Source organism: Xiphophorus hellerii, chromosome 5, assembly GCF_003331165.1.
Source record: "Xiphophorus hellerii strain 12219 chromosome 5, Xiphophorus_hellerii-4.1, whole genome shotgun sequence".
NCBI lineage: Eukaryota > Metazoa > Chordata > Actinopteri > Cyprinodontiformes > Poeciliidae > Xiphophorus > Xiphophorus hellerii.
The window spans coordinates 29701569-29714028 of NC_045676.1; the positions used below are offsets into that span (position 1 = coordinate 29701569).

General features: G+C 39.6%; 1 protein-coding gene across 1 annotated transcript in view; it reads right to left on the reverse strand.

Moving 5' to 3' along the window:
* Positions 1 to 280: 280 nt before the first annotated feature.
* The window catches only part of mad1l1 (mitotic arrest deficient 1 like 1), a 54213-nt gene continuing 42033 nt past the window's right edge, over positions 281 to 12460 (reverse strand). Inside the window, exon 18 of the mRNA XM_032563642.1 lies at positions 281 to 784. Coding sequence (XP_032419533.1) covers positions 635 to 784 — 150 coding nt within the window. The 3' untranslated portion in view covers positions 281 to 634. The remainder of the gene's footprint in view (positions 785 to 12460) is intronic.

The following is a 12460-nucleotide window of genomic DNA, read 5'->3' on the forward strand; positions in this document are numbered from 1 at the left end:
GGGCATACCGCTGCTTTGGTGACAATAGAACCACACAAACACTCCCAGCCTGAACAAATGGAGCTGCCTGCTCTAATTAAATACAGTGAAACTAGATTTTGGCAGATTTAACACACACATATACACACACACACCCACCCACACATATATTATGTTCAAACAGCAGGTTGAATTTGAAATATGATGAGAGGGTAGTTGCGGTTATTGGCATACTGAAACATCAATAGTCAAAGTATGCTAATCTGAAGCTCCTAATCAATAAAGTCAAGTAGAAACAAAATCATATTCTTTTTGTTTTATTCATTACAAAGAAATCTTCATAGTAATTGTGCCTACTACTGGATTTTCAGTGTGAGACTGTGTTACTTCAATAAGAGATTAATTTTATTTCCAAAGTTTATTGAGACAATTTTAATGGCCGACAGGGCAGAAAACTTTAACATGAAATTTTGTCTATCGAGTTTTGGGAGAAAATAGAAGAAGAAAAAAAAAGATATTAAAAGAAACAAAAACTTTCAAATTCATATTACATCAATTTCCACACAATACATATTTTAAAGCTAGGATAGCCACATAGCCATTTTAAGAAAAAAATATCAAATTTTATACTTTTCCATTTAAGAGGCGACACTCTTCAGAAGGTGGTCTGTCGGCTGAACAGGTCCAGCGTCACGGCAGAGAGGAAGGCCGGGATGCTCTTCTGGTGGTGGAGGTGAAGGGTCACCATTTCTCCCAGAGTTTTTGAGAACTCCGTCTCCATGAGGTGCATGCTTCCATTGGAGCCCTGCAGAAAAGAAAAAAAATCAGACAAAAAAACCCAAAAAACATCCAACTATCAGGCATCTGTTTCCACCAGAACTTTCGAGACGAAGCAAGATCATTCGTAGCTGTGCTCGTCTAAAGGGAGCCGTCAAGTGTGTGTCTGCACGGAGTTGGTTGTGCGTGTGCGTGGGTGTGTGTGTATACACAACCACAGCAGGGGGAAGGGTGCCTAAGTCTGTGTGGATTAATTAAAAGGAATGAGGAGCAGCTCAGGGTGATGGAGTGAAGGAGAAAGGGATGAGGGAAAATAAAGTAATTAAAGCAATGCAGCGAGGAGCAGAGTCCCATGACACACTGAGAACATATTGAGACATCTGAGAAACGTCCTGCGTCAGAGATCTTATATCAGACAGAACACGCAGGTTGTGGGAAAACACAGAAAAGTAAAAGATAAAAAATTATATATACATATATATATATATATATATATAGTGTATATATATATATATTTTTTTTTTTTAATCAGGAAGTAGTAGGAGGATGATGGTTTGTTTTTTCACACAATGTACAGCTGGCTCCACCAGAGCTCTCACAGCAACACACAGTTCATAAAACGTTGCGTCTCATTCAAACATGTTGAATCCATAGCTCTTCAGTAACTATAACTATAATTTCCCCAAAACGCCGCATACATAGCCGCTCCAAAGTAGGCGGGCCTTGTCGCGCCAACGCATGAATAAGACGCCGATGTCTCCTTTGATTGGCTGATCGATGATGAGTGCTGGCATCATGGATGAATTATGAATATAAACCATGTAACTGTTTATAACCGTCGCCCCTGATTTTCAATGACTTATCGCGTAAACAAACTTATTCACATCAGTTCATTTCTTATTTAATGGAAACAAGGCAATTGCTAATGTTCTTTCAACATTAGCAGAATATCGACCCTTTATGAGTGACGTCACGCTCTCCAGGACTCAAAACAACCAATGTGCTCCTTTCAAACTAGTCTAAAAACAGATATCTGTAGTCTAATATCGCTTCTATTGAGCTAATTTCACTATAAAAAATGGTCATAGGGTGCTGTACTGTCAGCAGCACAAAGTACGCAAACTAAGCTTATTTTATTGTTTAACTTTTAATGATGTGGCAATGGATAGCAGCCGTCAATAATAATGACTCAAAGTCCTCGGTGAAATCGTGGATTAGCAGACAACACCTTTTAGAAGGTAAGAAGATTAACATTAATATATTTTATAAGTATGACCAGAAACATATCAAATATCGCATTATGGAGAAGGTATGCTTCTAACCATTGGTAACCATGGAGACAATGCCTCCACATCATGTAGCCTAGCATGTGGGGAAAAAACTGGTTAGCATCTCGTCTTTTGTTCGTTTTTAAGGTTTCTCCTGTTTAAGGGGAAATGATTTTTATGACATAGTGACATAAATCATGTGGTGTGAATTCAGGCAAAGTCAGGAATTTGATCAAGACTTCAGGAGGAAGAAGGTACGAGTCGGTTTCTAAGCTAGCTGTTTCCAACTTTTGTAAATATCGCCTTGTATGAGCCCCAACCGGGTGTGTTACGTTCACAGACAAATTAGTTCGACTCGAACAAGTAGAAGCCATGAATAAACAACTTGGGAAAACAGTTTCAGTCGATCAGTTCAATACTCCCGTCCCTCACTTCCGACGTCCATCATGGTTCCTGGAATGATTAAGTGTTGAAAAGGGTCAATAGACAAAGATTTGCCAACATTTGGGCACACACCTACTTACTAGGTGTGTGTGGTTTGGAGTGGCCCCTCTCTGCCTTGTCTGATCTTTTCATTTTCTTGTTTATTTTATTATTTTGTTTTTACATTTGACTTAACATCTCACTCAGCATTAGCACAGGAAATCTGTTTCGACTTGCACTGCAGGAAGTTGAAAAAGGGAACTGAGCTGAGGCCCATCACAAACCTCTAATGGGTAAGAGAACATGGTTCCTGAACTAATGGCATTTGCTAGCTGAGTGCACAGTGGTTAAGTGTGTATGGAAATGCGGTGTGTAAAAATGTTTAAAAGGCACCCGACAGAACAACTTTCCGTTTCTCCGTCCCGCAAAATGAAGCACAATTAGCTTCCACTCAAACGAGAGAAAACGGAACTTCCGAGGTCTTCTGGTGCAATTTTAATTACCGTCGAGCTAAGGTGATTAATTTTACATGAGACTTATTGTCTCATTACAGAGAATTTTAACAAATCCCTTCTTTGAGTTTGAAATAAAACGTGCAATTAATTTATTACACTGTGACGGAGAATAATGTGCCAGACAACCCGCATGGGTTGAATTGTGATGTTAGCAGCAGCAGCAGCAGCAGCGATACGCTGAATATCAGCAAGAATTCATCAGCACAACTGTGAGAGGAACGGACCAGTGTACCTGTGAGAAAAAAACGAAGAAAATGTTGTTGTTCCTAAGGTTGGTTTAGCATAACTGAAAAGCTTTGCATGATACTTTCTTTTAAGTCCAATAACTCTGACAATGTCCTGTTTCTGAAATAGTTTTTCCTCCCCAGGAACCTCCAGAATAAAATGTAAAAGTTATGGAAATTAAATTAGGGAAAAAGTGGATGATATGCAACAAAAGTCCAGAGGATTTGCTGTAATCATGTGGCAAGTCTTTTAAACTGAAACCTATTTGTAGTTGCCTTCCAAAAAGTGTTCTCCAGTCTTGTGAACCAATTTGCAAACCTTAATCCTGATTTTTTTATTTTCTATATGGATGATTTTTTTTTGGCCATAACTGTGTATAACAATGAGCAGGTGGCTTGAAAGCTGACAGCATGTCCTAGGACTCAAAGCAGCTCCAAAAGCTCAACCCGCATCACAGCAGCATAAATATTCATTTGAAATTAAAACAGGGGTAGGCTTTTTGTTTTTTTTAAATCATCTCTTTCCAAAAAACATCCCAATAATCTTGCATAATTCAGATGTTGGAAATGTTATTTTCCCAACAACTACAAAAAGCAGTGGCTCATGTCTCACAATGAAATAAACTTTCTCAACACTTCCATTAGAGCATCCTTGGGAAACTCAGCTACATCTGGTGAATGATGTCTGGATCGGATGTAGACGGCAGAACTAAAGCGTTGGTATAAGTGACTGAGCAGTCCCGTTATTGACAGCATTTTTAGGCTTGGGGTTTAATAGGTGTTATAAAATTCTAGACATTTCATTTAAACGAGCAGATAAATTGGACACATTTTGCTGCACAGTATAATAGTCACATTTCCCCATTTGAGCCAAAACAGAAAAAGGGGAATCGGCTACTCTAGATTAAACATAACGGTTATTCAATTCTGACCTACTGCGAACATTAAAACAAATCTGGACTGTTTACTCTAACTAACAACCTTACTTCTACCCTTTAAAAACACAAACAAGAAAAGCAGTAATGCATAAGTTAATTGCTTTTGATCAAAATTGTCTTTTTTTCCTCATTTCTGACTGTTCAGTCATGTATATTGAAAGATTCTCTGCTCATTAAAAGCATCAGGACTCACTCCAAGCTCTTTGATGCCCTTGAATTTACAAAAACAAGACTTGTGGCTTGATGAGCAACAGAAGATCCAATCCTTTCGTTTTCTGCTCGATTCACAACCAGCAACGCTGTCAGAAAACCTGCTGCACATTTTTTAACATATTGAAAATTTTACTTGTTGAATTGGAAACTGAAACCTTTCATCGTCACACTCCTTTAGTGTGAAACGGATAAATGAAACAGGCTGCAACAACTTAATTTTAAGCTGACGCAGCTCATTTGATTGTTCCAAGTCTTAAAGCAATTTCCCTAAGCAGTTTATTATTTGAATTTGTAATATTTAATGAGGACTGTTCAGTCTGTGTGATTCAGAAAAAAGAGATGTGTTTATATTAAACAGTAACATTCAAAAACATTTGTAAACTATTAACATTGGCTACTTGATAGTTTCATCAGCTTTTTCCATTTCAAAAAGGGATACAAGGTTATTTTTGTAAGATACAGCAAGAAAAGTGGCTATTGGCTGTCCTAAAAGGTGCTAATTTAAGCCATCGCCTGATTTACATTTTTGCATTTTGTCGCACAAATCTCCAACAAATAAAACTTGCTAGATTTGTTGCTGGTTGCTTTTCTGAAGAAAAAATGTTGCTAGAAGGGTCTGAAAATCTAATTCTACTGGGTTGAACAGGCAGCCTTGTCAATGAGCACTGCTGCCACCTAGTGACTGGAGGCTTGTTTATTGTTCAAGCATGAATAAAGAAATTAATACTACTAACTGTGAGCTTTAATAACCTTTGATAGTCAGTATGTTAGAATATCCATTGCAATGAGGCACATCTGTCAGATTAAGAGTACCTTTAAAACTAATATTTAAGCAGTTATTTTATTTTTATTAATCCAGCATTTCTGCATTGAGACATGTATTTTATTATCTATTTGATGTAATATCCTAATTTTAAAACTTGTGTTTTTATTTGCTGTAAACTGAAAATCATCATTAACAGAAATGACAACTTGAAAACATCAGTCTGTGTGTAATTAATCTACCTAATGTGTTCCGCAAAGTGAATTCAATTACCAAAATGAATGAACTTTTCAGTAATATTTTAATTGATTGATGTCGACTGCATCATTGTGGGGATGTGGGCAGCATAACCATGAAATAGGATTACATTAATATTTGGATGGATCACCTTTGTATTTATTAACATTTTCACATGGCCAAGTCTCTCATTCCAAACTGATTCTCACTACTCTAGTCATAACGCCGCCTGTAAGTGGTTTATTAAAGGTGTTTCTCAGGACAATTTCTCCTTTGACAACTTCCTCTCTCTTCATCTTGCCACTCACTCCATGGCTCTCCCAGGATTCTCCCTGTTGTGCTGCGGTTCCCTGTGTGGATGCCTCAGAGCTACACCACATCCTCAGACTCGCTACCGTCATCGCAAGTGAACAACAAACACATGCGCACAAGGCTCCAGAGACTCCCGAAGCCTCTGAAACATTGATCACGAACAAAGACAAACATTGCAACCAGTTACCATGGAGATCTCAGCTTCTGAAACACCTTGATGTATTATGGCACACGGAAACAGACGGCATATGAGTGGGTGTGCGCAAGACACAGAGGACTGTTTCGCGCAGCCCTATGAGAGTTGAGCAAACTGTGAGGACCCCCACAGACAGTTGGAATGGAAAACTAAGATAACAGCCTGGAAGTCTGCTCAAGTCCTGAAGCGCCCACTCATTGTTTGATTTCGACTTGCCAAATGTGTGAGCCAACAAATACAGATGGCCCAACAAAGGCTACTCAGTTTCACATATGGTAATAGAAACAAACTAGAGGCAATGACACTCAACGTTTCTGAGACACACACACTTAGCAGATATGAGATGCTAAATATGAACTTTATCAAGCCACAGCCCTTTCATCAAATATTTTACTCTGGGTGTTCATGTTATGAACAGTCTTTGGTGTGAAGGTTGTTGCACTGAGAAACGGACACGGCTATTTTAAGTATCCGTGAGATGTTTAATTATTAAGGCAAATGAGACACACTAGCTGTTAAAAGCTCCTACAATGAAAACTGTATTTTCCACACAGGCATGTCTTCTGCGACAGTGACAGACCTCAAGACATAACAGGAGGGCTTAATGGAGTAATGCAAATCCCACTTATCATAATCATATTTGGACTCAGGTGTTTGTCAGATACACTTTCAGTTGGACTGCGGTTCCCACTAAATACATCTTCCCAGTGCTGTTATAACTGTTATTATTAAATATGCATGCTTGTTGTTGTGGTTTCTAGATTTTGTTTTTTCTCTTTTTCCAGGTGGAGAGACAGACTTCAAGGGTATCAACTTGTGTTCTTTCTATGATTCTCTAACATCTCCTTCTTTCTCTTTAAATCTTTTCCCCATCTTTCTCCCTTTCTTGCCCATTACATTTGAAATAAACCCAAAGCAACTGCTAGTAAAGTTTCAGACATTTATAAAGTAGAGTGTCATGGCAAAAACTGTAATGCTCCTCTTGTGAAAGTAAATCTGTTGGGCCTCGACTTGACACTTGTACAATTTTGAGGCTGAATCTCCGCTCTGCTCCCCACTGTAACTGGAATTACAAGCACCACTTCAGCCAGCTTTGAAATCAGGGAACATTTATCCTGTCAAAGTGAGCAAAAGTTGGCAAGACACTGAACGAGGGGTTTCCCGATCGGGAGAAGGAGTGTGGGGAAGCTGCAGTGGGAAACTGCGAAATGCAGTTATTAACATAGTTTTACTCATTCATTCAACACTTGTGCTGGTATTTGTACATCTGTTTTCATGTATTGTAAATAGTCTGTTTTTAAAATGCACAATTACACACACATTTTGTCAATTTAAAAAAATAAATTCCACTCAGTTGCACATTCCTTTGGATCATGGTTTGCTATTTTTAATAACTGCCCTGTATATTATGTTGTAATTTTGCCCTTACTGTAAAGAATATTCTTCATTTTGATATGCAGTATATATATTTGAATATGTATTTTAATACTTTTAGCTGACCTGTCACTTTGCTGCTGCAACACCTGAATTTCCCCAATGTGGAACTGTAAGGGGTAGAATAGGAATATATATTCTGTAATGGGACTGAATATATTTGTATATACTCTTTGGTAGGTCATTTATTTTCAATATTCTTTTTTTACTTCAGAGTTTAAATGGTAAATGGCCTCTACTTGTATAAGCTGAGAGGACCCCAAAGCATTTCACGACACTACATCCAGTCATTCACACACATTCACACGTTTAGCTGAGGTTTACTAGCTTACCGAGTTTGTCGATTAAAGTATTTTAACTGGAAGTATGTTTGAGAGAAGTTGCTTCTGTGTATACTACATAGATGTGCAGAGGTTGCTGTCTTAGAACGTCGGTGCTGGACCTAATCGTTCATATATTATCATTTAATACCTAAAGGTCTTTCTCAGTTCATAATATGACAGGGTAATATTAGGTTCATCAAGTTGATTTATTTATGTTTCTTACTATTTTCTGTGATGTATGCTGTGCTACCGTCTCTGCAATGCCGCAGTTGAACACAGCCTTGAGCTGAATGCTAAAACCAAACATCCATTTGTTCACACTGACCAGGCCTTTTTACTTCTTCGGTAACTCTAACATTTGCTAATTGGCACAAAACACAAAGCACAGCTCAGGCTGAGGGGAACGTCATTAGGTCTTAATATTCGTTATATATAGAAAATATGAAAACTTTGAATTTATAATCTTATTTTTATGTAGGAAGACTGTAAATTTAATGGCAGTGCATTCAACACTTCACAGTACGGAAGGAAATGAGCCAACAAGCAATTGCTGAAAGATTAGAGGCATTACCACCCACAGGGCCACAAAACTGTCCTGCTCAACCTGAAATAAAGCTCTTAACCTGTTAGGTATTAAAATTAGACCTGCTATTGCTTATTGCTCAAATGTGATTAAATTGTCACATTGCTGCAGTTCTCTAACAGTGATCTCTGGATATTTATTTTGCCTCAGTAACTTTACTCCTCACTTTCCAGGTCTTTTTTTTTTTGTAAAAGTTCCAGTTGTTTTATACCTTTTAGATTACCCTTATAGTTTGATGACTTATGAATATCAACAAATATCTGAATGCGATGCAATCCATCTCTCTAAGAGAAGCAGGCTATTGTATTATTGTTAAAAGTCTGTCTTAGATGCACACAGTCTTCTACAATTATATTTATTTTTAGCCAGTGGAAACATGGCTAAAAAACACGCTTGTTGTTGCGCAACACCCCCCCCCTCCTTTCTGTCTCTACTGTCTCACTCTCTGCTTCCTCTTCTGAGAGGGGAGATGTGCTACCAGCTCTCCTTCTAACGGGTTAATTGAGTTTCCTAAATCTGCCGGGATTTACCCTGTCCAGGACTGAAGTAAACTCTGTTTAAGCTGGTTTCGAGAAACGATTCGCCTGGTTTTCTGACGGCCTACATCCAGGTGTCCCACCCTTCTTCCCCCTGTGAATTAGCCAGACTGAGCAGCCTACAGCCAACTAGTTTCACAGAGCACACCTGTTAACGGTCGCTCGTTCTCTATTTTACAACTTGCATTTATTATTGAACCAGGTAGGTTTTAGTGACTCGGCGAGTCCCAAGGATGTTGTTTTAAATTTGGGCTACCAGCAACTTAAAAACATTTTAAACTTTTTCCTCTCCAGAATCAAACATCACAGCTATTTTACAACCATCAAAGAACTTTAAGGTGACTCATTAACTGAATGTCCACAACATCTTTTAGATTTTCTTTATGCTAAATATTTTATTAGTAAGGCATTTTTGCAAGGGTCAGTACAGCTTAATTCAGTAGCAGAAATAATCAAATAAGTAAAATCAATCATCTAGTCTATCTTTCCCTACTGCTGATACTAAGAACTAAAAAAAGGAACCTTTGAGAGAGACGGACGGAGTTTGGCGTTTCGAACCCCAGACCTGGCTTGATGATGATGAAGATGTTGCAGCAGGAGGAAGATGTTGATCGGCGAAGGCAGGAATCTCTGTAGGTCTGATGAGCTTCTTCTCCGCATGGATGGTGAGGTCACACAGGACTTGGTGCTGGCAGGAAGGAAGGCACCAGTTCTTCTTCTTTGTCTTTGCCTTTGTCTTTGTCTTCATCTTTGTCTTTGGGGTCTGAACCCAGCCGATGAGAGAAGTGCGATTCGAAGCCACGGGTTGCAGGGCTGACGGGTTGGTCTCCATGAGCGGAACAGTCTTCGCCTCCGTGGCCCCGGCTCTTCTTCAGCTGCAGAGTTCTTTGTCCATCTCTTGGCTCGAAGCTGTCCGGAGGATCCAACGAAAGGTTCCTCTTTTGCACCCACCTTATATAGGGTTTATCCACCCTTTTGGTGCGTTTTCATTGGCTGTCTGCTTAGACAGATGACCTCACATCCATCACTGTCCTTCAGACATTATGTCCTGATGTCTGTGCTAATGTCTCAGAGTTGCTCAACCTCCTGTCCATTGCCTGTACAACCTTTTACCTAAATAAGGCGTTGATCATCTCTGCTCTCCTGTTAGTTCCTTGCCTTTCACCTTTCACCTACTCTCTTCTACCTCCAACATATCAGTGATGTTTAATTGCAGTTACACCTTTTTACACCATTTCAAGTTCAATGTCAAAATCACATTTATCACATTTATTTTCTTTAGCTTCTCTGATTTAGCATTCATTTATAATTTTATAACCATAACTTATATCACATTTATTTTCTTCAGCTTCTCTGATTTATCATTCATTTATGATTTTATAACCATAACTTATTAATTATACTTATTATAATCTTAATGTGAGTTATTACAGATGTTTTTCTGAAAAGAAACCAAGAATAATACATGATTCTAATTATTTAATACTAAAGTTACAGTTACTTGTTTTTCTTGTAAGTGTTCCCACAAATGTAAGTGTAAACATTATTACAAGTAAACCATTATTAATATAAATATTTTACTTTGAATCTTATCAAATTACTCAAAATGTTTAGATTTCATTCTTTAAACTTTCATGCTTTAAAATAAGGAATAGTCTCAGCTATTTTTTATAAATCTGCAGGCTGGAAACTTCCTCTTTTTCCAGGAAACCTGCTTTTCCTGTTTAATGACTCTCTCTGACTGACTATGATTTCTTATGATTAGATAGAAAAAAGTAGAATTAAAGCAAAGTTTGCATGAGACAAAAACAACACACACAACCAGATTTATTTTATTGACACCTAAGTCTACTGTTGGGCCTAGATGTCACTTGAGTGATTCATTTTAAAGATAACTTTATTTATTATTACTGTTAAACTAAATTTATTGACACTTAAGTCTACTGTTGGGCCTTGATGTCACTTGAGTGATTCATTTTAAAGATAACTTTATTTATTATTACTGTTAAACTAAAATCTCCAGCATGGGGAAGTGGGATGAGCTCGGATTTTCTTGACACCCCCTCCACGAGGTCAGACCTTTCACATGCTGGGAGTCCATCACCCTCCTGCAGTTCGCCGTCCTCATCCCCTGGAAAGAGAAGAGGTTCGTCTGGGATGTGAAGATGCAGATTCTTCATCCTCAGTTGTCACAGAGGGCTCAGTGTAGTCATCAAAACTCCACTTCTCTTGACACCCCCTCCTTGGAGTTTTGATTTCCCCCATGAGGTGATGAATGTCGAAGAAAACTTGGATCGCTCTGAGTCTTCTACAAGAACCTTCGCTGGATGAACTGTCGGTTCTTCAGGATGTGGGATGGTTCTTTAGGGAAGGGAAGATGGGCCGAGACAGAAGGCCTCAAAAAAAAAAAAATTCTGGCTGTTCAGCAGAGCAAAGCAAAAAGCATAAGTATCATGACGCTTTATCTGTAATCATGATCCTTTTCCATTTTAATCCATCAGGTGGTGACAGGAGTTCTTCTTTAGCATAGTCCAATTTCTTCACGGCCCTCCCAGTCCAAAGCCTTGAAGTTGTTCTTTGAACGGCAACCTTCCTGTAATAGTGGCCAGTCTACTGTAGGATGGCATGGTGCTTGATTCTCTGGCCATCTTCTCGTAATGTTCTGGTTCGCTGTAGCTAAGAACTGGCTTGAGCACTGCTTCCTCATGGACCCCTTTCTTCATCAGTAGTACTGTGTTGAAGTTCAGTACTTACTTTACAAAATCTCGGGCGTTGAATCTCAGCTTGATCACCGTAGTTTCAGGCCGATCTTGAGCTTTAATCCAAACTCTCTGCCCTGTTTTCAGTGACACTTCGAGCTGCAACTTCCCTTTTTCTTCTCTGAGCAAAAAGGAGAAGTGTCTTCGCCTCCCTGCTTTCTGTGACGTGAACGGAGTTCCTCTGCAGGGGAAGACCTGCTCTTCTAGCAGTTGTCACTGTGTTCATCAGCACCAAGAGGTACTTCTCACCTCTCTTTCCTGTTGTCCCCATTGGCTCTGCTACATCCATGCAGACTGAACCCCATGGGACTGTGCTCTTGATGAACAAACCTTCCATCCGCTGCCCTGGGTGCCCTGCGTATCGACCACATACCTCAAAGTCACACAGCTGCATCGGATGGGCTGAAGGGACATCCAGCAGTCCTGCTTGCTCAGTTCTTCACGGGGGTGTAGCACGCCTGCATATTCGAGGGCCTTATGCACGCACCGTACTACCTGCTCCCCGTGCTACTCTAGGACCACCTGTCCTTAGGTGTTCTGTCCCACCTCGACACCGGCAGAGACAACCTTTCTTAGTGGCACGAAAGGTCGTCATCTTTGCCCCTCCATAGGGCTTCTTCTCAGGTGTGCGCCTTGTCGCTGCACCTCAAGTTTCGGGCGAAGCCTCAGTTCTGCTTTCTTCTTCCACAAATCTTTGTGTGCCACGGGCTTGCCCTTTGCAGTCTCGAAACCATTTTCTTCCCAAATGGCCAAGTCCTCTCTAAGGGCCTGAGCACAGTAGTAACTGTCAGTTACTAACCTGGCACTCTTGATTCTCCTTTTCACCAGCTCCAGCAATCCTTCCAGTACTGCCGTTACTTCTCCGGCTTGAGCACTACCGGGAGCTTTTCCTTTCTGACGGCATTTTTCTTTGCCGTCTTGCTTCAGAATAAATCCCCAGTATGCCGACTGGTCGGACCCCTTTCTGGATCCATCGGTGT